This window comes from Perognathus longimembris, chromosome 4 (genome assembly GCF_023159225.1).
Source record: "Perognathus longimembris pacificus isolate PPM17 chromosome 4, ASM2315922v1, whole genome shotgun sequence".
Taxonomy (NCBI): domain Eukaryota; kingdom Metazoa; phylum Chordata; class Mammalia; order Rodentia; family Heteromyidae; genus Perognathus; species Perognathus longimembris.
The window spans coordinates 86,311,219-86,336,692 of record NC_063164.1 but is presented as its reverse complement, the minus strand read 5'-3'; the positions used below and the strand labels follow the sequence as shown (position 1 = coordinate 86,336,692).

Below are 25,474 nucleotides of genomic sequence, written 5' to 3'. Positions count from 1 at the left end.
CTAAGAAAGAAAAGCAGATATCAGAAATTATTGAACCAAGAGGATACATTTAATCAAGAGACATTATATGCATACATGGAAATATTGTAATGAAATCCCTTGTTCAACTAATATGACTTAAAAAGCAATGACCACACCATGCAGATTACAAATATACAAAAGGAAAAGCCTACTAGTACACTTAATTTGTGTAATTAATGAATAAGTATGCAATGTTAAGTATGCAGTGTTAAGTATGTGATAAGCATTGATTTTTGTCAGGTTCTGTGCTAAGTATCACAGTAAAATAAATAAGTAGGTGGTGAATACTTTGCTTTCAAGAACCAGAACACCCAGCAGAAAGAAGGGAACTTCGCCACAAAAATCTTTTCACTAAGGGAGCACATGAGAAGTACACATAAGGCAGGCATTCCAGAGATTCACAAGTCTGTTTGGAAAAGCTATGAAAGGTAAATGGGAAAGCCATTTTAAAAATTATCTAGTGCTTGACCAATGCAACAGCAATACTTAAAAAGACAATTTGTTGTAAACCAACTGTACAACTTGGGGTGGGGGGAACTGGGAGGAAGGATGGTGGAAGAAAAATGAGGGAGTAGGTAACAAGTATGACAAGAAATGTACTCACTACCTTACGTACATAACTATAACCCCTCTCTATACCATCTTGACAATAAAAATAAAATAAGTACCGTGATCAAAAAGGTAAAAACAAAATGACCTAGTGCTTGAAAGACTCAAAAATTCCCCTCAGGATAACAATGAGAAAATGATTTCCTGGTTGAAGAAATGGAATGGTCAGGGAGATATGTTCAGGTGTAATTAGGGAATGGTCCAAAGACAATAGGACCTCACTATAGAGGATCAATGAAAGGCAGAGATGGCAGAGCCAGCAAGAATGTTTTTTTTTTTCCCAAGATATTTAATATTTATTTAGTTCTTAAAAAAAAGGAAATATCCTCTCTAGTCTTCATCCATCGTATTTCATATGACTTCCTGTTCTGTGCCAACTGAAAATAAACACTCATATCTGGAGAAATCAGCAGACCAACAATAGCAAAAAAAAAGACATGAAACAGAAATAAAACATTACAGAAATGTAGCACTCATAAGAAAGGCTTGTTGGTGGCCTCAGCTATGTTCGCATTTCTTTCTGTCTCAAGTTCTGAAACAAGCTGGACTATCTCAGGGTGACTGAATTTTCCTGCTGTGGAATCATAGAACTCTTGGAGCCATCCGGGTTTCTTCTCAAGGTCTTCATATTCAAATGCCTGAAGGATCATCTCACACTGATCCAGCTGCTTTACAAATCTAGCTTCTGCACTAGACTGGGTCTCATACTCTTCCCAAAGTTCATAGAGCTCCTTTCTGAGGTCCTCTGGTAGAAGCTGGGTTATCTGTTTCATAGCTTCCTATCTTTGTTAAGGTGGTTATCTTTGGTGACCATAGCCATAATTGCCATCCGGTACATGTGATCCGATACACTCTCTGAATTTTTCACATTTTTGTATACCCAACCGGTCCGTGGGACTCTCTTGAGCTGCCCCACCAGCCGCAGAAACTGCAGCTGGGGGCGGGCCCCGAGCCCCGATGGGGCCGACGCCATGCGGGACCCCAAACACGCCGGGCCGAGCTGGCCGCCTCACGGACCAGAGCGCCACCAACCAGCAAGAATGTTTTAATCCATTCTTTTTGGTGTGAGTGTGTGTTTTATTTGTGTGTGTGTGTGTGTGTGTGTGTGTGTCTGTGTGTGTGTCTGTGTGTGTGCATGTGTACATTTGGGCCAGTATTGAATTCAGGGCCTTGGACTCTTATTTGGCTTTTTCCAGAGCCACACTTGCACTTCTGGATTTTTTCTTGTTAACTGGAGATTAGTCTCTTGGATTTGACTGCTTAAACTGGCTTTGATCCACAAATCTTAGCCTCCTGAGTAGCTAAGATTAGAGGTGCGAGTACAAGTGCCCAGGTGGTCCATATCTTTATATCCTTCCCATTCTAACATATTTATGGTTCTGTGGCTTCATGAATGTCTAAGAACATTTTCTGAAATTGTTATTTACATGTGTGTGCTTGTACATATATACTGACATATAACAGCTGGCCATTTGCTGTTAGAACCGTAGGGTACTTATTCTTCTACAAAGACCAGTGTCCTTCCCTTCCTTTTCAAATGGTAGCCTCAGCTTTCAAAAAGTATATGAGAAATAATGCAGGCAAGAGACTATCTTCCACACACTTAAATTTCTCATTCCTTTGGCAACAAGAAAAGGAATGACCAAGAGGGAACAGATGGCTACTGAGCACGTGATGTGTATCATCCATTTACACAGCACTTTTCCTGCATTATCAGATCACCTCAGGGAGACATTATCTTTCCCATTTTACTGTAGATAATCCTGAAATTCAGCAAGCCTGATCTGGAGAAGATGGCAGAAATAGAAAACCTGAAAGAAACATTTGTACTCTGGTTTCCCTAACACTTTCTACACCATCACTGTCAATTTTTGGCTTAGTTCAAAAAGGGCTGGAGGGAATGTGAACTTGGGCAGTTGAAATCTGGTGTCTGCACTCCTAATCGCCATCCTGCCAAATCAGGCTTAGCTTTCTGTCTCCTGTCTGTGTGCTTGCTTCCACATCCTAACAGAGACCATGGATCCCTAGGCATTGTTTCTTCAGTGAAGTTTTCAGTATAAATAACAAGGCAAAAGTTGGGGAAATGAAAAGATATGAAAACTTACCCTAATTTTTTAATGTTATATATTTACTGGCAAATAACTTTAGGGAAAGTCTGGCATCAACACTCGATACCAATCTTAGCTACCCCAGCCAACTGCAAATGCTAACCACATGCTCAAATGAAGGGAGTTTAAAGTATGGGAAACTTCCACTGGAATCTAGGTTTTATAATAAGCTGGGAAAATTCACTAACATCTAAGGTATTCTTGTTATCAACAGCACACACAGGTTCATTTGTTTTAAAGTTATATCACTTATATTCTCTGGAAAATTCAGTGTAAGAGTTACAGGGGATAGATGCTATTTGTCGATGTGACTCCTTCCATCCTCTTTGTCTGCACCATTAAAACTCCTTTGGAAATCAGAATCAATTATATTGGTGGATCTGGTTATTATCAATTGACCAGAGAAAAGACTACTACAGACTAAGGATTTCCATGATCCTGATGTCATCTTGACAATAAAGAGGAGAAGCAAAGTAAAAGTGGTTTGTATGCTATTGGAAGGGGCAGACTTGTTTAACCCACAGAAGGCTGCTCAGCCTTTGCCCACCCACCTTCTTTATACCCTTCCAGAGCACATACTGTGTGTTGTTTAGCAGCAACAAACCTCCCAGTGAGATCAGCAATATTCCTCCATCAGCTTTCCACAGGAGGTTATGGCATTTAATAAACTGTGAAAGGTTTAGACATTTCTCCTAAGCTACTGTGTTCTTTGTGGGCACAATGTTGGAAGAGAGTTGCTTTAGAGAGCTGGATGTTTGGCTCAAGATTGCCGATACACATATGCATGTACATATATGTATATATGTGTACACACCTATATATGCATATATAATTATTGGTCTTAATGGGAACAAGATCACTTCAAAAAATGGCACAACTCCTTTCTAACCTGCACTCACTGAGTCCAAGATGAAAGAATCTTTAAAGAGTAAAGTTTGTGGAAATGACTTGATTCTGTCGCATACTACCTTTGAATTCTTGAGCTTGTTAATTAACTTTTAGCATTCTAAATGCTTCATGTGTAAAATGGGGAGAACAGGAGAACCTATCCAATAACTGATCATGAGATTAAACAAGCTAATATTTCTACAAAGCTATATGGCAGCAATTCATTAACTGGAGCCAAATTTCTCCATGTAGAGAGCAGGGTAGTGAATTTCATGAAGGCTTCCTTTCTGTTCTATAGTAAACAATATTTCAAAAAATACTGTGAACTTAAAGAGCTCTGGGTCATACATTTATTATCACTATGTTATTATTATTATTCAAGGTAATTCTGTAGTTCCATTCACTATCATATTATTTGAGCTTATCACAGAAGTTCATACTAAGGGAACACCTTGGTTCCAGGTAAATAGTGTGGAAATTATTTGTATAATGTGTAAAATGCCTTGCTAGTCTGAATCTGGCTTGCTGGGTCACTGAGAAGCAGAACTGCACACTGAGACATACCAGGTTTACAAGGACTCCATAGCCATGTCAGGATGCCCACCTGAGTGTGCACAATGTCGTAAGAAACTTTTGTTCCCACCTTTCAGAGTTGAAACTTCCTCATATCATCACACTTCTATAGCTGGGAGAATTTCAGCTAAAATTTACAAAGGAAGTAAGAAGGTTGAGAGAAGAGAGGAAGATATAAGAGAAGGAAATGAGCAGATAAGGGAAAGGGCTGTGGGTTCTGCAACATTCAAAGACAGAGCAAGTAAACTTTTCCAACCATCTCAGTGTGGTATAAGCCAGATCCCTGGGAATCATTATTCAGAGCTCTGAACAACTCCTCAGAGGAAGCAATTTTTGATAATGCAGCAGGCTCTCTATTTTGCATTAGAGGTCTGAGTCCAAGGGAATATGCTCTAAATGAAAGCTTCAAATCTTTTTTTTTTGAAGTTCTTGTTCAGTGAGTGACAAAACTACTCCCTCACCAATATATTATGGGAGTTATGGAATTTTCCTGGTTCCTACATTGCTGAAAACATAAACTCAATTTATCCAACTGGTAGAAAAATGACTTCCAAGTATTCTGATTTGGGGTTTCCAATTCTCATGTCGTCTGCTTTGCTTTAACTTTGTGGGACTGACAAATGGTTTTTTTGAAATACTTGGCTTGCACCATTGTGCAAAGAAATTTGTTCAGTGTATGAAAAGTCTTCAGCTGTGTGAGCCCAAGGTGCAGAAGAGAGTTGTTTGCATGGGGAGTAGTTATGCACAAGCCTGGAGATGATTTCCAGGTACTTGAGTAGAAATAGGACCATCTTTGGAAGCCATGTCTCTATGATCTAACACAGTATTTTCTCTCTGTGTCATGGTGGCCTCTAATATATAGTCAAATCATGTTTTATGAACCCCTAGCACTAATTATTAGTAGGATTCAATTTTTGATTCTTAGTTCTCCTTCTTCCTTCAACCTCCAGGATCAAACTCTACCTGAAGATGGCTCTTTTCTGGTCCCCTCACACTGAACTATAAGGCAAGGGGGCCTTACCCTCTTTCTGAGGTTCTTCCCATCATGCCATGTATAGGATGAGCCACTGGAGTACTCGCTGCAGGTGCTTGAAAGGGACAGTTCGCTGCTGCTGCAGCTGTGTCCCATACACAGAGGACCAGGGATGATGACACCCAAGCCAGGGCACTTCAAGACAGTGGTTCCTGGTTTTGCATTCACTTGGTGGTCCTAAAAGAGAGACACAATCTGAACTGTAAACAGAAAGATAGGAAAGAGAAAATGCCAACAGAGCTACATATTGAATGGTTAAAAGCACAGGTGGAATCTAGAGTCTAAAGGTTCTAATCTTGGCTCTGCTTCTGTGGGGCTACAGGGAAATTACTAGCTACATTTTCTTTTCAGAAATGAATACTAACAATACTGCTTACATTACAGGGTCATTGCAAGAGTACACAAAGTTCTAGGTGTGAAAGCAGGTGTGTCATATCACAGTTTCTGGCCTATAGTAGATGTTTAGTTATTACAAGCTATCACCATTATTAGGCAAAAGTATCCTAATATTGGTTTCACATTTTATCAAGTCACAATGGTTAGAGAATCAGACCAACATCAAAACACAAGTCAAGATATGGAAGTGTAGCTGAGTGTTGGAGTGTTGACTAGCATGTGGGAGGTCCTAGGTTCAATCTCCATGCCACTGCAAACAAACAAAAATATTGCTTAAATGCTACAAATGGAAGAAGATAGAACAGCATCCAAAGCTATAGTGTTCAAGGTCATAAATATGAGATGGCCAGTCTAGATCTGGCTACATACAATCACCAAATACACAATCTTGAGCAAAGAAAACATTAACTTCTACAGGGCCTCAATGCTTTCCTGCAGCCTTCTGGCTCTGATGGTATTATTCTAGCTCAAATGCACACTCATCAAATCTACACATCCTATCTGTGCCCCTTATAAGAAACCACGCACAGCAAACATGAGGCTAGGTTATCAGGAGGTCACCATCTCAAAAGATAATATGATTTTGGGGACGCAGTTGGCTGTCCAAATGTAACATTCCTGGATCCCTTGAAGAAGGTTCAGGCTTTGAGAATTCTGGTGGGTCTGTATAAGGGTTGGGTGACAGATAACGTGGTAAATATCCAAGTAAATTTTGACAGCCACATTATAGGCCTCTCATGTAACAGATGAAGCTCTACAAACTGGACAGGCTAAATTAATTTAGCATCTCAACCTCTGGGAATAGAATCTCTCTATTACCATCTAATTCCAGCCACCTATCTATATAAAGCATTGTCTCAGAATCTCTTCATTGAGGAGCCATCTGTCTTTGTGTCACTTACAGAGCAACAAAGCCTCTTACTTATGCAATTTATTGACACTTTATGGGTGCCTTTAGTACCTGAGTACTTATCGCTGTTTTCCAAATGCAATTCCAACTGACGGTGACTAAAACACCAGCTTGGGGATGGAAAGTAAAGACTATATGAGAGTACTTGTGGTAACTATTAAACCCTGACATGATGTTTAATTTGCTTGGTAATCAATATCCATAATGCTTAATGATTTTAACTGCTGGCTATTAATACTTTATTTTTACTACACAGCCATATTTTTAAGTAATCTAAAAATGCCAAGAATTTTTACTATGCTATTTTTACTACTCCTAAAATTTGGCTCTATCAATGAAAGAAGAAACATATCTTAAAATCCAGTTTTCAGCAATAAGCCTTTGCATATTGCTAGGTGTCACTTAATTAAAGAGAGTTCATATTGGTATCACAACAGATGCCTAGAGCTAGTGGTTCTATCTTGCAGGAATCCCTTGCATTTAAGACTTGGTTACTGCAAACATAGTGGAAGGCACCCTGAACAAACTTTCAGCAGAAGTACTATGCTAGACTCCCCTCTACTTGTGTGCCTTCTAATGTCTCCATCCCCCTTTCTCTGTTCTCTCCTAATTTGTGGTGTGAGTAATCAGCTGGTGTTTTTATTTAGGGCTGCCTCTGCTCTTTTTGGTGGGTCTATTCTCCAGGGAGATACATTATCTGAGTCATACCACATGACCCAGAGTTAAACATGTTCAACTACATTCCATATTCTGCTCAGTTTCCAGTAACTGTCCTTACTCTGCCTTCTCCCAGGGAACTGACACTTAACGTGTGATTCTCTTTGCTGCACCCCCCATCCCTTCCCTCTCTGGCTGCTAAAACTATGCTTTTTCAGCTCACTTCTCATGCTTCTTGAGACATAAACTCTCTTTCTCAGTCATCACCCACGTGTGTACCTCCCACAGAAGCTGGATTAAGATGTCAGGAATCTAGAGCATAGAAGATGGGCTGATTGGAGAAGCAACTCTTGGCTCTCTCTTAGCCTTGACTTTGAGTACTTGGTTGTGAGGAAGGGAACTTTAGGGAGGTGGTGAAAGCATGTCAATGAGGAACAATAGGGCAGAGAGGTGTCCTCTGAGATATGCTTTATTTAAGGTGCACGTGGGTCATCAAGTAATCAAGCTAAAATCCAGATTTAGATCCAGTGATAAGATCTAAACGATGTGTAAAAGTGTAAATGTGCAAGTGCTTTGATGCTACTGGTGTGTGGTCATTGTTGTAAGCAGCAAGCCTATAGGAGAAGCTATCACACAGGGCAGGCCATCTCTTGTGTGGACTCTTTGATGTTTGAATTTAAAATGTTTCCCAGGATAGAATCTCTGACAGCATGGCTGTGATCTCTCCCTCTTTTTTTCCAGACACATTCTCTCATCAGCATGCGATTATCACGTTAGAGATAATCTACTCTAGAGAATAAGTGTCTGTGGTTAAGCACTTGAACTCCAAGGCCATTTAGAAGGTTTGAAACCTGGGGCTTTCACTCTGCAGACTGCTGAGCTTGGGAAAAATTACTTAGTCTATCTGTGCCTCAGTTTCATTCTTTGCAAATGGATGTAATGAAAGCACTCATTACAAAAGATAACTGTGAAGCCTGCACAGCCTCTGATAACACATATATGCATGTGTACACACATACAAGTACAGACAAGTCTTAGCTCTTCAACTAGACCCAAACATCGAAGTTCCCTTTAAAGATCCTGTTTTATAGCCCTGTCGGTATCTGATGCCTTGAACATAAGTGATGAAATAACTATGTGGAAATGAATGCACCCCAAAGTGGGTGCCCTTTGCCCCCAGGGATTGCCAGTGGGAGCTTCTGGTGAGAGGTAACCGCCTCAGATAGCATTTTCACATGTGCCATGGGTTTCTGTGGCTGTGACATGGGGTGCTTATTAAAACAGAAGAGAAAAGGACTAAAGCAACAGAGATTTCATTGTTCCAATGGTGGTAGCAGGCACTGTGCTACACAAATTGTGAAATAGAGAAGCATATTGCTAACCTACATGTAAGTGGGAAATCTAAGGCATCAAGGGTTTCCTCTCCTACCTAGGATCAACCAGCCAATACAACATTCTGATGATAGCTCTGTGTCCTAGCCATAATGCAGTAATGACAACTAATGCCATGTAATGACCCTGATGGTGAACAGAAGTCCCAGAGACATGCAGAACTCCACAAATCACAATGCACCCAGATGTCAACAGAAATAGATTACAGTTACTACTAAACTGCTTAATTGTTACAAAGTTGGTATGGGATTCCATTGCCACACTATCACGTATTGATTTAATTGGCAAAACACAGGTTGGTTATTTTATCCCAAGTGTATACTTCTCATTGTGTATTTTGAAGTATTAATTCAAATGATTCATGTATTTTAACATCCTTGCTATTAGAAGTTCAACTAAAAAGCTATAATTTTAGTTAAAAATATATACATACACGAGAGAGAGAAAAAAAATAAAGCCAAGAATTTAGTAAACATTTTACACTTAAAAGATTTCTCATGTGTACAGCATATTATAGGTTAGGTTAGATGCGACTGGGTTTTTATGTGACACCATTCCCCTCAAAACTCATTCCAACTTGACATGATAATATTTATTTTGAATAGAGAATATTCTACCTAAAATGACAAAATTCAACAACGAAATTAAAAACTCAGCTATCTACAAATGCTGATATCATTTTTTACATTTACATTGCATTATTTTAAACCTAGCATTTTTCCTTATGTACTTATGTGGATGTGTGTTCTTTTCAAGTTACTCTATGTCAATGAGAGTTAAAAGCCATACTGGTCAAAGTTTTGTCAAATAAGCACAAAGATAACCCTAGCTAAAGGGGAAAAATGCAGAGCTCGTGAATTTTTAAAAGTTCATACATAATATATCATGAAAGTAGTATGAATAATATGGGACATGGGCTTTAATAAAAAGCTCCTTGACCATTTCTCAGAGCTGCTGAGATGTAATCAATACCTAAAAAGGTATCTTGGGGACAAAGCCAAGATTTATGACATTTCTGCCAACAGTGACACTTTCTGCTTACTATATCAACTGGGGGACATGTTATTGAATTTCAGAGAACACAAGAAAGAACGGTCTTTCTCTCTGCCTGACAATACTTCAAGGATGCATTCTATGGTTCTATTGTGACATCATACTTGATGGAGAAAGTACCCCAAAGACAACAGGGAAACTCACGTGCTGCTCAGCATCAGGTCCAGACAGGGTCAGACTTGGGTTTCTTTCCACCTCTGAAAGTATATCTCCAGATGAAAGATCTAAGATGCGCGAGTGAAGTTTCTAGTGAAAACCAAGCAGAAATATCAAATAGAGATACTTTGTTTCAAAAATCTGGCTTTGGACAGTTAAACCTCTTAAAAGAGTTCACATTTCCAGGTCACAAAACACATCTTACAAATAAAGATACACACACACACACACACACACTCACACACACACACCTGTATGTATGTATATATATACATATATGCATATCAAAACAAATTACATTCTATAAATAATAATTGCATGTTTGATGACTATCCATCTTCTTGAGAAAGTAAGTAGCAGGAAAAATAAGTAGTAGTTGGGAGAGGAAAGCACAAATACTCTAATACACTTATGGGCTAGTATAAAAATTAATTTTTTATATTCTCATTAAAAAATATGTCACCAAATTGACCTCATGATATTGAGCAGTTGTTAAAAATCTGAGCAAATAATTATAAAAGTGACCTTATTTCTATACAGCTTGGATCTTGTAAAATTTTCCCTTGGACACATTTTAACTCAAAGTCATTAGCATCATCTGTTAGGAACAATTAATGTGAATAGAAAATAATTACATCAGGGATCTGGGGACTCTGAGGATTTTACACATTAATATTTATTTGATTTTATACTGAATTCTTTATTTCAGTTTTTCTTGCGAGGCCTGCTAAGCCAGGGACATTTCACTATATTAATCTTTATACTAATTACAAAGACTCTTCTCTGGACATTAAATTTGATTTGTTTAATTGCAAATACAATAAAAACCTGAGATTTATGGGTAGTGTTTGTGACATTAAAAAAATTGTACCATAGTTTTATCTTGGTTGCAACTTTTAAGAATTGAGACATTAGAAAATCCAATTAAGTAAGTAAATAATGTGACTAAGCATACTACAATCTCTGAGAAGTTTTCCTATATTTTTTTCCTATCTTGGAAAGGACTTTCTACTTAATGATGTGGATCCTAGAAATACTTTAGAGTCTCTGCCATCAAGGGATGTTGAATCACCTTAGATTGCAAGGGTGACCTCACTTGTCATTTTGTTCCATTAGGTGAACCAATCTTGTCAGTTCCACTAAAATGAATCACATTCCTTCTTTTCATATCCCTTTAGGTTGAGCTGGAGTAAGCCACACACAGTTGGTTAGTTAGTTTCTCAACAAACATGTCCTTAGTACCTACTGAAGGGGGCAGGCTGTGATCCTTTGATAGTGACAGTCTCATTCTCTCTTCTATGCAGACTAGTTTCATTGTCTCACAGTGCGCCCCTCATCCTTCTGATTTGGCATTTTTTTTTATCTTCCTCTGGGGTTTTTCTGGTTTAGGTAGTTGACTTCTCTTTATTCCTGGAGCTTCATATCATCATTTGTCTCATACTTGTACCCTTTCTTCTCTTAGTGCATGTGTTTGTGGAGGACAGAATAAATCCAAAGTCAACTAACTGCCTACTAGCTTAAATTCTACTTTCTCCAAGATAGTTATGATCCCAGTAGGTAACTAGAACAGAATGGTGTTTTTCTCTGGACAATTTTTATAATCTCTATTTCAAGATCACTATGGAATTTGAGTCTCCTGAGGGAAAGATAGAACTTTTTTCATATTTTAATTTTCAAGACTTCTCATAGTTTTGTATACTGAGCACCCTGTTAATGCTTGGTGCAGACTATAAAGAAAAAATCTTTTGATCAACTATATCTATAGGCTTTAAAGTTTGAGAGAGTGCCAAAAGAATTATAATTTTAAGACTTAAGAATACATTTATCAGTATGCAAACAGTAGAAGTAGTTATGGGAAATGACATTCAACAAAAGAAATGATGGTTTTGAGTGGTATGTCATGTGATTTGGGAGAAGAGTCCTTTATAGATTAGATATCTGACTTTTTATTCAGTTCATGATTGTACTTTGCCATTTCTTCTCAGATATGATGTCACTCTTGTGCTTACTGCATGAATATGTGTGTGCAAAATCCTACCTTTCTAAATGGTGTTCTATTTTTACCAGTTTTTACCCAATTACTCAGTTCTCTTACTTAAGATAGGTAAGGTCTGTGTAGAAGACAGCAGGATCTGGGACAAGGGGGTCAGGAGACCTGAATTTCAGTCCTGTTTAAGGTACAAGATTTACAAGATCTATCAGTTTTAGACCCTTCATCTACTACGAAAAGATGGATCCAATCACAGGTAGGGAAAGGCATTGCCACCTGAAGCAGTAAGAAGAGACAATGTTCATCTATACAGCCTGATACCAAGATGATGCCATGATTTAGGTTAGTGGGAGGTAGTTCTGTAGATCATAAGGTAAAATCATTTGCAATACTATTTTCGTTTTTTTTTCTTTTTTCTTTTTTTACCAGTCCAGGGCCTTGGACTCAGGGCCTGAGCACCGTCCCTGGCTTCTCTTTGCTCAAGGCTAGCACTCTGCCACTTGAGTCACAGCGCCACTTCTGGCCATTTTCTGTATATGTGGTGCTGGGGAATCGAACCCAGGGCTTCAAGTATACGAGGCAAGCTCTCTTGCCACTAGGCCATATCCCCAGCCCCTGCAGTACTATTTTCATAGGTGTGAAACAAACAAAAAATGAGAGAAAAAGAAAATCTATTAAGGTTACAGGTAAGGATATAGGTAAGAAAAGGGCAGGCAAATACCTTTTTTACCAAAAATATCCCCTTAGATAACCACAGAAGCACTCAAGTCCACAGATGTGTGACTTTGTCCAAAAGCCTTATAATTTCACATTCATATGTAAAAATATGTTCTCATAGACATCCACAAAAATCTATGTACACACCAGATTGCTTTTCAGACATTTACTGTGATGGCATCTGTGCTTACTTCTGACTTCGGTGAAAAGTAAGTAGAATTTGTACATGGGAAATTCCACTAAAGTCATTGTCAGACAGATAGCAAACCAGAATCACATAATCCTTTCAGAGGAGTCTACCTTGTGAAGAGGGAAGCAGTTCCGTACCTATGAACTAGAGTTTACACTTACTGGTAGAGTCCATCTATATAAAATCTCTTACATGAAAAACTTTAAATTTCAATTACTTAACCCACAAATCCTAAGAATTTTGTTTTCAGTGTGAATGGTAGCAAGACCACTCAGAAAAAGTTTGGAACTGACCTTGCATCATCTGCTACATGAGCTCATAAGCTGAGATATGACTTGGCTGGTCTTAGAAATAAACTGTTAGTCTCAGACATCTCTGGCTAGACAAGTGAGATACTTATGTTTAAATAATTCCTTTCATGTGACAGTCTCATTGACTCTTCTTTCCAGACTAGTTTCATTGTCTCACTCCTCTTAGCCAGGCACTAGTAGCTCAGAGCTGTAATCCTAACTACTCAGGAGGCTGAGATCTGAGGATTGTGCTTCAATGCTAGCCTGGGCAGTAATGTCCTTGAGACTCTTATCTCCAATAAACTTCCTAGAAAAGGCCGGAAGTGACACTATGGCTCAAGTGGTAGAGCGCTAGCCTTGAGCAAAAGAAGCTTGGGGATAGTGCCTAGGCCCTAAGTTCAAGCCCCAGGAATGGTACAAAATAAAAAAAGAGTACACCCCTTGTCCTTACTTACTTTTACCTATCTTTCTATACTATACTTCCCCATGTTCCTGTCAATCTAACAAAACCCTGCTCATTATTTGTGACTACAGTAGAATTTTATCTGAAGGTTACTCATCTTTGGCAATCCAATGTAGATCCACTGCCATGATGGTTTACATTATCTCTTCATATGGACCTGTTGTCTTAAGAGCAGCATCACTGAATTGGGATCTTTCTTATAATAGTACTTGATACTTGTACTTTCCTACAAATGATCAGTTCCACAAAAAAAAGGCAGGCTAATCACTACATTGCTGTTTTGGCTCTGTGTCTGGGGGAGGGCTGGATATCATGAAATGGCTCCCTTCTTCCTGGGCACCTGCTAGACCTTAATTCCTGTCTTCCTCTGCATGTAGAGGTGGCCATGTCACATGGACCATGGAATGGGAACAGCCCTTCACATGTAGCCAAGGAACATCCCAATGGTTATCTACATCCTTTTCCTTCCACTGCTTGATGTATTTAGTCAACTCAGCATGGTAATCTTGTCAAAAGTAGATACACCCAGATGAAACCAATTTGTATTCTTTTTTTTTTTTTTTGCGCCAGTCCTGGGCCTTGGACTCAGGGCCTGAGCACTGTCCCTGGCTTCTTCCCGCTCAAGGCTAGCACTCTGCCACTTGAGCCACAGCGCCGCTTCTGGCCGTTTTCCGTATATGTGGTGCTGGGGAATCGAACCTAGGGCCTCGTGTATCCGAGGCAGGCACTCTTGCCACTAGGCCATATCCCCAGCTCCCAGCCAATTTGTATTCTTGAATCTCCAACTGTGAGAGAGCTACTCTGGGATGCAAAATACTTCCTTTGGACTTTACATGAGGAACAAATGAAATTCTACTTAGCTACTGAGTTTAAGGCTAATTCATGTGGGATTTATTTGTTGCCATAGCAAACATTGACCTGCATGGTATTGCCCTGCTCTGAGATAGGCATTCTGAAGCATACAGAGTAGCCTCTCAATGCATATGTGCATTTTATGTATAAATATGTGGACATAAATAAGTATGCCTATATGTGTATGTGTGTACTCATTTATGCATGCAAAAATTATAGCTATGTTTCAGTTTCATGGAAATAATGCTAAATCCTGTGGGGGAAAAGGGATGAGAACTTGCTTGGAAAGTTAAAGTATATCTCAACCTGTAGTCGAGATGCAGCCTTCATACCAATGAAGAATACCAAGTACAGCTTCAAAGACTTTGTAACATCAAGTCAGCTGGTAGCCAAGCCACCCACACATGGGGGCAGCATTATCTGGGGTGGGCAGCGTTAACTAGTTCCCAGTCATTCAATTGTAAACATCCTTCTCACAGTCTATGCCAAGGACTGGTTGTCCTTTTTCTGGTCTGATGCAGCTGGAGCAGTTCCTTCAGAGTGGCAGTGACTAATTGCACAGCTGGTCAGTCAATGAGGACAATGGAGAATGGAGACTTAGGTGAGCTCTGACCTTTTGGAGCTATAGGCTAGAGTTTTCCATTATTTTTCTCCCCTTATTCGCCATGCTGCTCTTCCCTAGTGCTCAGCGAAGGCTGCTGCATTTAATAGATTCTGCCTCTTATGTTTTGCCTCAGTATGTGCTAGTATTGTCACATTAAGGCAGCAATTGCTAGGACCAGGGAGACATGGAAACTTTGTTAATGGTACAAAGTGATGTTAAAAAACAACAACAGATGGGAATATGGCCTAGTTGCAAGAGTGCTTGCCTCGTATACATGAAGCCCTAGGTTGGATTCCTCAGCACCACATATATAGAAAATAGCCAGAAGTGGTGCTGTGGCTCAAGTGGTAGAGTGCTAGCCTTGAGTAAAAAGAAGCCAAGGACAGTGCTCAGGCTGTGAGTCCAAGCCTCAGGACTGGCCAAAGAAACAAAAACAACAAAAACAACAACAACAACAACAACAAACAACCAGATCATTATGTAAGAAATTAGAAGAGTATAGGAAATCTTGCTCAAACATACCAAGTAAAATCAGATGATGAGCAGCTTTTGTATTTTCCTATTGTACTTCTTAAAGTATGGAAATGGTAAAGAATGTGAATTTTTCCATATCAAGATTTCAGAAGCTATTTTCTCAGCTTCAGAAATCAAGAAGAAAGGACCAAAGGGATCCTTTAACCATGACTCCCTTCTCGTTTTCCTGAATTAATCTAACATCATAAGCATGCATATCATTATTCTCTCCTTTATTTAAAGACAGATAATTGTACAAAAGAAAAGTTATGAGAATAAATACGGCCTGGGTCTGATTCATGGACTCCACCAGCATGAACACCTTAGGTTTGACAACAGAGTGGGGATGGGAACACATGTTTTTAATCAGATCTCGTTCAATACTCTGATTTAGTTAATCTCGGTCCATACTCTGTCTAAAATTCTCAGTCCTGTTTCATATTCATCAGAGTTACTTTTTATCTTCTTGTGGAAAAAATGTCTCAGTTGGTGGGGATAGGTTTGATGCCCACATTTCTTTATTTCCAGTTTTATTTGAAAGGTAATTCTTGTTACTCCTGTATGATCTAGTGTTAATCATATTTCCCCCATCACTTCCCTGAATTAGGTTATCAGTATGTTCTATTCCCTGTAAAGTATTTTTCTGTTCATAGAAGTTCAGTGTAGGAGATTTAGAGTTGTTGGAGGAATTTCTAGTACAGTGCATACTCACAAGTGAGTGGGCCAGTAATTGTCCCTGGTCACTCCTGCTTACTGTCTTGTTTTGCTGAGCTCTGCTGCTCTCTTCCATCTTAACAGTTGCTTCCTTTGACTAGGCATTGTTTGAAATCACATCTGTGGTCTAGATCCAGGGCTGATTTCTCAAGTGAAGAACTTACTACTTTTTTTAATCTATAGTTTTGATTTCAAATTAGTCTGTTTCTACTTTGAAGAACCATCCTAATTTTCAGCTTCCAGAAGATTCTCAGAGCCCCTCCTGTTCCTTCAACTCAGTACTAGGCTAGCTCTCAGCCAACCTGGTGCTTTATTCCTTTTAATCCCACTGCAAGAGGGGCAGACTTGGAGGGAGTCCCTTGGAAATTCTCTGAGCATCTTTTGATATTACTAACTTCTTTTGATATCCTATATTCTATTACAGGAGTAGGAAGCAGCTGTGGTAGATGTGGTATATGATTAAGAGAAGTGTTTTAAATATGGTTCTGAATCAGACATAAGGTAGAAAAACTTTGTTCCTTCTGTTGAGTAATAAGGCAATTTTCATGGGTATGCATAAGAATGGTTAAAAGTAAGTTCAAGGAAATTACTCAAAATAGCTCAGTCTGATGAACATAATTTTCTATATAAGCTTTGCTAATCAAATAATCTTCCCTCCTCTAAAACCTTCCAAAGTTTTGTCTTACTCATTACGTTTTTAGAAATGTGACTTTTTATCAACTCTTCCAAAACCTATTATGAACAACCAGGGTAGATCCCTGGGTTTGCATTTCACAGGTTCCATTCTAACCTATTAAGAATTTATTGTAAAACTGAATATTACATGACTGTATATTACATAACTGAGTATTATATGGTCATTTCTTGAATTCACAAAAATTTGAGCTGAGGACAAAATCCTTTTTGGATAAATGAGGGTGTTTAATTAATCATGCCATTGTTTCCATTTGGGAATCCAAAGATAAAACACAATATCTGCATTGAGCCATTTTGCTGATGGTATGCAAAGCGTGTACCTTTCAAATGTTCTTCTAAAAGATGGAAAAAATTAATCCATTGTGGTTTTTCTCACTTCAGAGTCTGAAATTTTGTAACTACATTGTCATCCATAGCAGTCCTTGCTACAATTATTTTCTCTGACAACTTCTTAATTTGCTTTGGGTATCCAACCCTTGGTGTATTCTGTCTCACTTCATATGGCACCTTAGAAAAATGGCATGACTACGTGTTATTCTCTATGTCTGGGATCCAAGGTTAAAAGATGCTTTTAAAAACAATTATTCCACAGCTATATTCAAAACATTCTTCAAGGGTCCTGGCTCCCATGACAACCAATCGTTGCCTAAGGGAGTAGCATTTAGTTTGGTGACTAGGAAGTTTATTTGGGTCTCTGCAGCAGATTGATGACTACAGCATCTCATACTCATCCTATCTGCCACAATTCCATTAGCAATGTTCTGAAGACCCTCAGGGTGAGGACCAGTGGGGGGAGAGATGAAGATAAAGACAGCATACTTTCCCTCGGGAGACCCCACTAGAATGAATGGAATGAGAAAGCATTTATGAATTATCTACTGTGTACAGAATCCTGACTTGTAAGCTATGACAGACTTCCCAAAGCTCATAAGTAGAGCTTATGAGGAGCCCAATCACACAGAGGAAGGAAAGAGTGGAAGAAATCTTCAGGTAGAGATCATGACGAGTAAGAGTAATATGGAAGTATTTTCCTTTTCCTTTCACCAAAAGGAATAGATTAGAGGGAAAAAAGAAACAACTTCAGACTTGGCAGAGGTTGAATCAATGTGTTAAAAAGCTCCATGAAATATGTAGCAGATAATATTTCGTGCAATAACTATTGGAAGAAGAGGAACTCTGCTTTCTGAAAGACGTCTCTAAATCTTTTAGTATATATTTTACCAAAAGTAAGAAAGAATCAGGAATACTCCAAATGCAGTATTATCAGGAAAATAACAGAATATAGAGAAACCAGACACAGGCTTAGGACTTCCTCAGTAGGTCAATCAAACCTGTGGGCAGATAGCCCATCTTAGAGTGGCTCAGGCTTGCTTGCAGGTCCCAAGACTTCCAAACCCCCTTTTGTCTATTTCTATGACTTCAACCCAAGGGAGGAAGTGATTCAGCACAGCCTGAGCCTATTCTGGGATCTAAGAGATACAGAAGTGCCTGAAATTTCCATTTTTATCACTAATTACTTTAACAGGTTCTTTAATAAATGCTTTCCCATCGCCCCTGCTGTTTTGTAAAATTATCTACACTGCTTTTTTACATTTTTAATCAAGTTCTAATTTTGAAATGTCCTAACTTTCTGAAGCTTTTTGCTTTTCACATTCTGGGGAGCAAATTTTCCTTTTGATTTCACTGAACTAAAGAAATTAGAAGGGAATGAAAACACAGTTGACTTTTTTCTTGTCCCTAGCCCTATTGGAAACTGTACCGAGAGTCAGTGGAGTTTAATGTACCATTTATTAGGAAGAAATGGGAAAAAAACAATTATTTCTTGCTCTGTGGGGGAAAGAAAGATGGTGTGAAGCTCCTTTTCCTGAGCATATCTCATGAATCTTCAGATGAATTTGTGGAAGAGACTGCTATATTAAACTTTAGGGAGGAAGTAAAGATGATAGCAGCTGAGGAAGATATCCAAAGTTACAAACTATGCATATTCCAGGAAACAGGATAGCCAGCAGGGTCTCCACTTGTGCTATCTTCTAGGTCCACATGTTTCCCACAACATTCTGTGTGCTTTCCCAGAAGGAAAGAAATTAATACTCTCCTTGGCGTGTGTGTGTGTGTGTGTGTGTGTGTGTGTGTGTGTGTGTGCCAGTCCTGGGATTGAACCTAGGGCCTGGGCACTGTCCCAGAGCTTTCTTTGTTCAAGGATAGTGCTCTCTGATGGACTTCTATTGGTTATTTCCAGTTAAAGGTCTTATGGGCTTTCTTGCCTAGGCTGACTTTTAACCATTATCTTCCCATCTCAGCCTTCTGAGTAGCTAGGATTGTAGGAATAAGTCATGGACTCCTGGTTTTCATTGGCTTTCTATTTTTTTTTTTTTGGTTGTTGTTGTTGGTTGAGGGGCTTGAACTCTGGGCTTGGGCACTGTCCCTGAGCTCTTTAGCCCAAGGCTAGCACTCAATCACTTAAGCCATAACACCACTTCCGGATCTCAGCTTCCTGACTAGCTAGGATTACAGACATCAGCCACCAGTGCCTGGTTTCATTGGCTTTTGTAAGGCAAGTCTGGCTGTCTATTCTTGCTTCTCCCTAAGTACTACAACCCAGAGCCAATCCCATCAGATGAACTACGTTATCATGGTGATTCACCCACCTAGACTCTCCTTCAGCGGCAGATAATTGGGAAAGAAATAATAATAATAACCTCAACAATAATAGCTATGTACTTTTATTGAGCTCTTTTTAGCACTAAGTATGTGTTTCACATATATCATTTTTTGAAATTTCATCAAGATCCACAATAAAGACTGGTATTATCATCCTTATGTTACAGATGAAGAAACTGAGATGGAGAGCTAATCACTTAAGGTTACATAAATATTATTTGGCTCCTCAAGCAGTCTGACTGCAGAATTCATGCTTTTAATTCTACTCAATTAAATTTGGCTAATGATGGTCTGTCATAGACAATTTACTAAAACAACAATATAAATGTATTAGACAATGAAGTGGACTAGATAAAATTTAAAAGAAAAAAAGCCACCTTTAATTACAATATATCTTTGCTTGCTAGACTCCAACATGATGTACTTAATTATTTATTAAAAATACATCTCCTGTTAGTATTTTATTATCATTAGTGTTGACATTATGATTGGTATTATTGACATCACTGTTTTCTTCTTTGATGTCTACATTCTTCCTAAGGAAGTTCAGTGTTGACTAAAATCTTGACTAAGCTAAAATCAAGCTGAACAATAGCAAATATTTAGCTCACTATATGTCAGGTACTGTGCTAAGTACATAGGTTTATTCTTATTCATACTTCAAAGTGTGAGAAAAACAAGCAAGGGGGGATTAAATAATTTTCTGGGTCAAGGGCTGGAGCTGAATACAGCTTCAGGACTGTCCCTGTAGCATTTCAAGCCATTGTTGTCTTAACCAGGTTTTAACACTGGGGGATGGGGGGGGGGGGGCGTATGAGGAATACACACAGTCTGTCATCTGGTGTTCACAGAAGGACAAGCTAGCCAGAAATCCTTGATGCAGAATGCCCCAAGAGGTCTCCACAGGGGAGAAGGGTGCCCTTTATGGCTTTTTCCTTCAGAAAGTATCAACCTAAGTATCAACCCACCTGAGATTTAGGAATAAAAAAATGATTGCTTGAGTCAGGGAGCTCCCTGAGTCCATTCAGCTACAATAATAATTATCATAAAAGCTGTACTATATAAACAACCAACATTTAGTTCTGGAGGCAAAAAAGCCTGAGAGCCATGTGGCTGCAGATGCAGTGCTGATCCCAAAGACCTGCTGGTGTTGTTTCTGTAATGCCAGAGTCCCATGAGTTATGCAGACAGTTAGCAAGAAACCAGACCCCAAGGGATGTGCAGAAGTTGGTGTAAACACAGTAAAAGAGAAAAGATTAAGATATTGTACTGCATATTTCAAAACAGGAGAAACCTAAGAGACTTTGAATATATTCCATTATTAAGAAATGATCAGTGTTTGAGCAGACATATAGGTTTACTCTGATTTGAACAGTACACAATGTTTATATGTATCAACACATCATATAATACCCTAGAAATATTGCCAAATTTAATGTCTCCATTAAAAATATGCTGGTAATTGTTAAAAATGGCAAATTTTTTGTACAACTAGTTGAAACTCGTTTTTAAAAAAGGGAAACAAATATCCAGGTGTACCAAAAGGAGGAGGATGTAGAAGTGGAAGAGTGATAGAGAGATACAGATAAAGATAGAAAAACAGAGAGAGATAGAGATAGAGACAGAGACAGAGAGAGAGAGAGAGAGAGAGAGAGAGAGAGAGAGAGAGGCATACATAGGCCAAGCTCTTTTCTTATTACAAAGAAATGATAATAAACTAAAATGATTATCACTTAATATTAGAAAACATCTCTAAGGAAGGGTAGAAATGCCCTCCTAATGTTCCAGAGAGCTGGAAAAATATTACGTAGAATTATTTATAATTTATAAGATGGGCTACTCCTTACATTATTAAAGGAAACATTAGAAGAGATGAAATTCTGTTCAGGTGATTACATAGCCACTAGAACCTCCACAGGCACCTCCCTGCAGGGGATGGGAGAAGGAAGAGCAGAGCTGATGAAAAGAACTTTTGTGATGTGTACTCATTAGCACTTTACTATTGGATGTCCTGGTTTCTTTAAGGCAAGTTGTTGGGATCTCATTCGACTATAACAGCTGTGCAAGTGCCTGCCATTAATGTAGTTTCTATCTGAATGTTCCATGAAAGCCATTGGCTCCTTTACCTTGAGAATGAGCACTGTGTTGTACATTGTCAGGGTTCCAGTCTTAATCCTTGGTTTTGCCTTATTGAGGCAGTGATCTACATCACTGCTTTACCATAGTTGTGTTTTTTCTTTCCCAAACTAGGTTTGTTTTTTTTTTTAAATCCATGTTTCCTTTCCCTCATAGTAAGTAAATGCCTCATGGTATTATAAACAAGCAGTTGAAAATTGTTATTTATGTGGTTTCCTAATAGCAATTTGAAATATAGGGGCTAAAATTACCAGCTTACAATATTGTTCAATATTAACAGTGGGAAGGGTAATATGTAAAGCAGACATTAAAGGATTAGTTGTAAAATACTTTTCCCTAGACTAACTCATTTCTTGGCAAATGGCAGTTTGCAGCTATTACATGGGATTTGTCAAGTCAAGTGGATTGATTTGTATTTTTCTATTATTTGCTAAATACATTCTATACTTAAATTTCAATTTTGTAATTTTTTCAGGTATGTTAGGAGAAAATGTTAAAAACAGAATCTGAGATAGAAATGACATCCAAGTTTCAACTGAAAACTGTTTTGGTTTTTCTAAAAGAATCAGTCAGCTCTGACAGGATCTACATGACAGACTAAGGAGTTACAGCTGCCTCTGAAAACTCGGCAAATAGCAAATCCTCCACAAGAAGTAAAACAAGGCTCTGCTGTTCTAGCTTCAGAATCTACAAGCATATAATAATTTGTTCTCATGGAACTTGACTTTATTCAACATTGAATAAGGACACTAGGCATGGAAAAAGAACATGAAGGGGAAATTTCTAATATTCTAAGGTAGAAATTGTGATTCATTAAGCAGACATTTGATGCATAACATAAATAACATAATTCCTCTATTTTCTTCTGAGACAGTTGCCATTACCATAATCTTGAAATTATTCTGTCTTCACAAATCCCTAAAGGTTTATTAATTTTCATAAACTGCTTTGATGGAAATGTTCCTCAAAGATGCACAGTAATCTTTCTCTGAGCTTTCCTTTTATTCTCTATCATGCCCAGCCTTTCCAACCTTAAAAAGTGTCAAAAATGAGTTCTTATTTTTCAAATAAGAATTGGTTGTATATCTACAAATAATGGTTACAAAGAAACACTATAGAGACTATAGAGAAAAGAAACTGCTCTTAGACTTACTTGAACAACTATGAGAAGGTCAAATTCTCAAGAAAAAACTATGATTATAAAATTAATCATTACTATAAAATTTTGCTTTCAACACATATAGTCAGCTGATTTGAAAAACAACACTTTTTTTTTCTCATGCTGTGGGTGGAATACAATAAATGTTTTTGTTCAAATGCTCCACATTAACTATCCCAAGATCCTCGAGATTATTTGTTATATATAATTCTTCATTGTTTTCCAGCTATTTGATATTGAATGATAAATTTCTTTTTATGAGCCCATTTTTACGTATCAAAACCTGATGAAATAAGATGTCCTCTTACTTGAGTGCATAAAAACTTAGTGATTCTATAAAATGTGAATCACTTATTCAAAAAGACAGTGATGGAGTTTCAGAGGCCATCACTCAGTACATTGCCTCACCAAACTGTTCACTGGAGCAAAATCTAGGTCCTCAGCCAAGTTTATTGCATGACCAAAACACCTCTGTTATCTGGAATCCAGCTACAAAATCAGTTTCTAAATATTCAGCATAAGTCTTGGACTTAGTTTCACAAATTAGCTAGGTGACCATTTGCTATATCCATAACCATGGAAGGGAGGGAGGCATGTGGCCCCAGGTATCATAATTTTGAGTTTAAATCCTGGCTTTGTGTAATTAGGACAAGTCATTTTATCTTTGGAGTCTTGGTTTCCTCTGGGGATAATAACAATATCAGCTCATGAGAGCTTACTGAGGACATGAAGTTGGAGAAGGAACTCTGGAATTCATAAGGTGGAGATGAGGATTCAATTAGTTACAGTGCTTGGGGCATATTGGATCTTGAAAAATGTTAGCTATTTTCAAGACAGGGACATAATTTGTGGGGCTCAGTGCAGGGAGCCCTTTGTAAAGAAGATATTAAGAATTTCACAACAGTAACAGTGAAGCATTAAATCAAGAAATGGGCCCTCTTAGGCTCCTATGGGATTTCACAGACTGTGCCTCCACGAATCTATACGTGGCTATGAACCTATCTGGTTTTCATTACATCCAGAGTGCTATCTCATAATCAACACAGGATATAGTTATATTTCCTTTCATAAACTTACAGGAGTCAGTTTAGACTTTTGAGTTTTAACATAATTTTCAGTAACAGAGTAGCCTGTTAGTATTTTTACCCAGTTACCCTGAAGTAGTGACATAACTAAATATATGGCTGCTATCACATGGCCCACAGCAGGACCTATGACAGTTTCCCAACAGAAGAATCATCTCTGCAGAGGAATTCTGTTGAAGACAAGTTCTAGAAAAGAGGTCTGCAGCAGGGTGCCCAGCTGAGGTCGAGAAAATAACAATAGCAAAGGAAAGGGAGGCAAGTACTCCAGAGGAGGGCATTTTGGCTAGCACTAACTCTCAGGAGCTTCACAGTCAGAATGTCAGGAGCAACTGGCTCTATGTATCTATCCATTTTAGTGTATTTTCTACTCTGGCTACTACAGGCTGGTTGATACTACTTCCTATACAGGAACTATGGCAAGAATCTTACACTGGCCTGAACACTGGCCTCCCTTCCAAGATAGCACCAGTGGAAGTGAACAGAGCCAGTGTCTGTTGGTAGTCACACCCATCTGACTTTACTTCCCTGCTCTCTGGCAGCTCCTCATGCTGTAATAACTCCCAGTGCTCCTGATACTGAAGCTAGCTTGGTGTTAACTTGTATGGTTGCTACCCATGATTCCTTTTTTTTTTTTTTTCATGATACTTTATTTCTGTGATGGGCTGGGAATATGGCCTAGTGGCACGAGTGCTTGCCTCGTATACATGAAGCCCTGCGTTTGATTCCCCAGCACCACATATATAGAAAATGGCCAGAAGAGGCACTGTGGCTCAAGTGGCAGATTGCTAACCTTGAGCAAAAGGAAGCCAGGAACAGTAATCAGGCCCTGAGTCCAAGGCCAAGGACTGGCCAAAACAAAACAAAACAAAACAAAAAACAGAAACAAAACCCAAACCAAACTTTATTTCTGTGATTTCCTCCCCAAACATGTAATCATTGAGTTTGGTATCTTTTTTGTTGTTGTTTTGTTTTGTTTTTTTGCCAGTCCTGGGGCTTGAACTCAGGGCCTGAGCACTGTCCCTGGCTTCTTTTTGCTCAAGGCTAACACTCTACCACTTGAGCCACAGTACCACTTCTGGCTTTTTTCTATATATGTACCAAACCGAGGGCTTCATATATACGAGGTGAGCACTATACCACTAGGCCATATTCCCAGCCCGCTACCCATGATTCTTAACATGGCAGAGTTAGAATCAGTTAAACCCTGGGCCCAGATAATCAGTGAACATATAAAATGGTAAATGAAGACTTAACGATTCTTTCCCCACCTCTGTGAACTGAAGTGTCTTTTGCCACAGCTCTATGAAGACAAGGCCTCTCAAAGACACAGATAAGCAAGAGCATTAACTTTCTCTGGCCCTCTTCCTGATCTGCACTAACCATAATTACTAAGTATAATAAAAGCAGGGTTATATTGTCATCACATGATATTGGCAATAGGTATGGTACAGCATGAAAGTCCTTTAATTATTGTTTTCTTACTTATGTTGCCCAAGATAGACTGTTTCATGTGACACCAAGGTGTTCTGGAACCTTTTGTTGGTCAATGGAGTGATAGTGAGAATTTTATATTCCTTTTCACATTTAGTTCTTGAATCTGCCACTAGA

General features: G+C 38.6%; 1 protein-coding gene and 1 pseudogene across 4 annotated transcripts in view; both read right to left on the bottom strand.

Annotated features, from left to right (window-relative positions):
* The window catches only part of Nckap5 (NCK associated protein 5), a 786,161-nt gene that overhangs the window by 51,522 nt on the left and 709,165 nt on the right, over positions 1 to 25,474 (bottom strand). For all 4 annotated transcript variants that reach the window (XM_048345601.1, XM_048345602.1, XM_048345603.1 and 1 more), the window contains 2 exons: positions 9,785 to 9,886; positions 5,221 to 5,409 (listed from right to left, as the gene is read on the bottom strand). In XM_048345601.1, coding sequence (XP_048201558.1) covers positions 5,221 to 5,409; positions 9,785 to 9,886 — 291 coding nt within the window. The remainder of the gene's footprint in view (positions 1 to 5,220; positions 5,410 to 9,784; positions 9,887 to 25,474) is intronic.
* Positions 976 to 1,621, bottom strand: LOC125350755 (annotated as a pseudogene).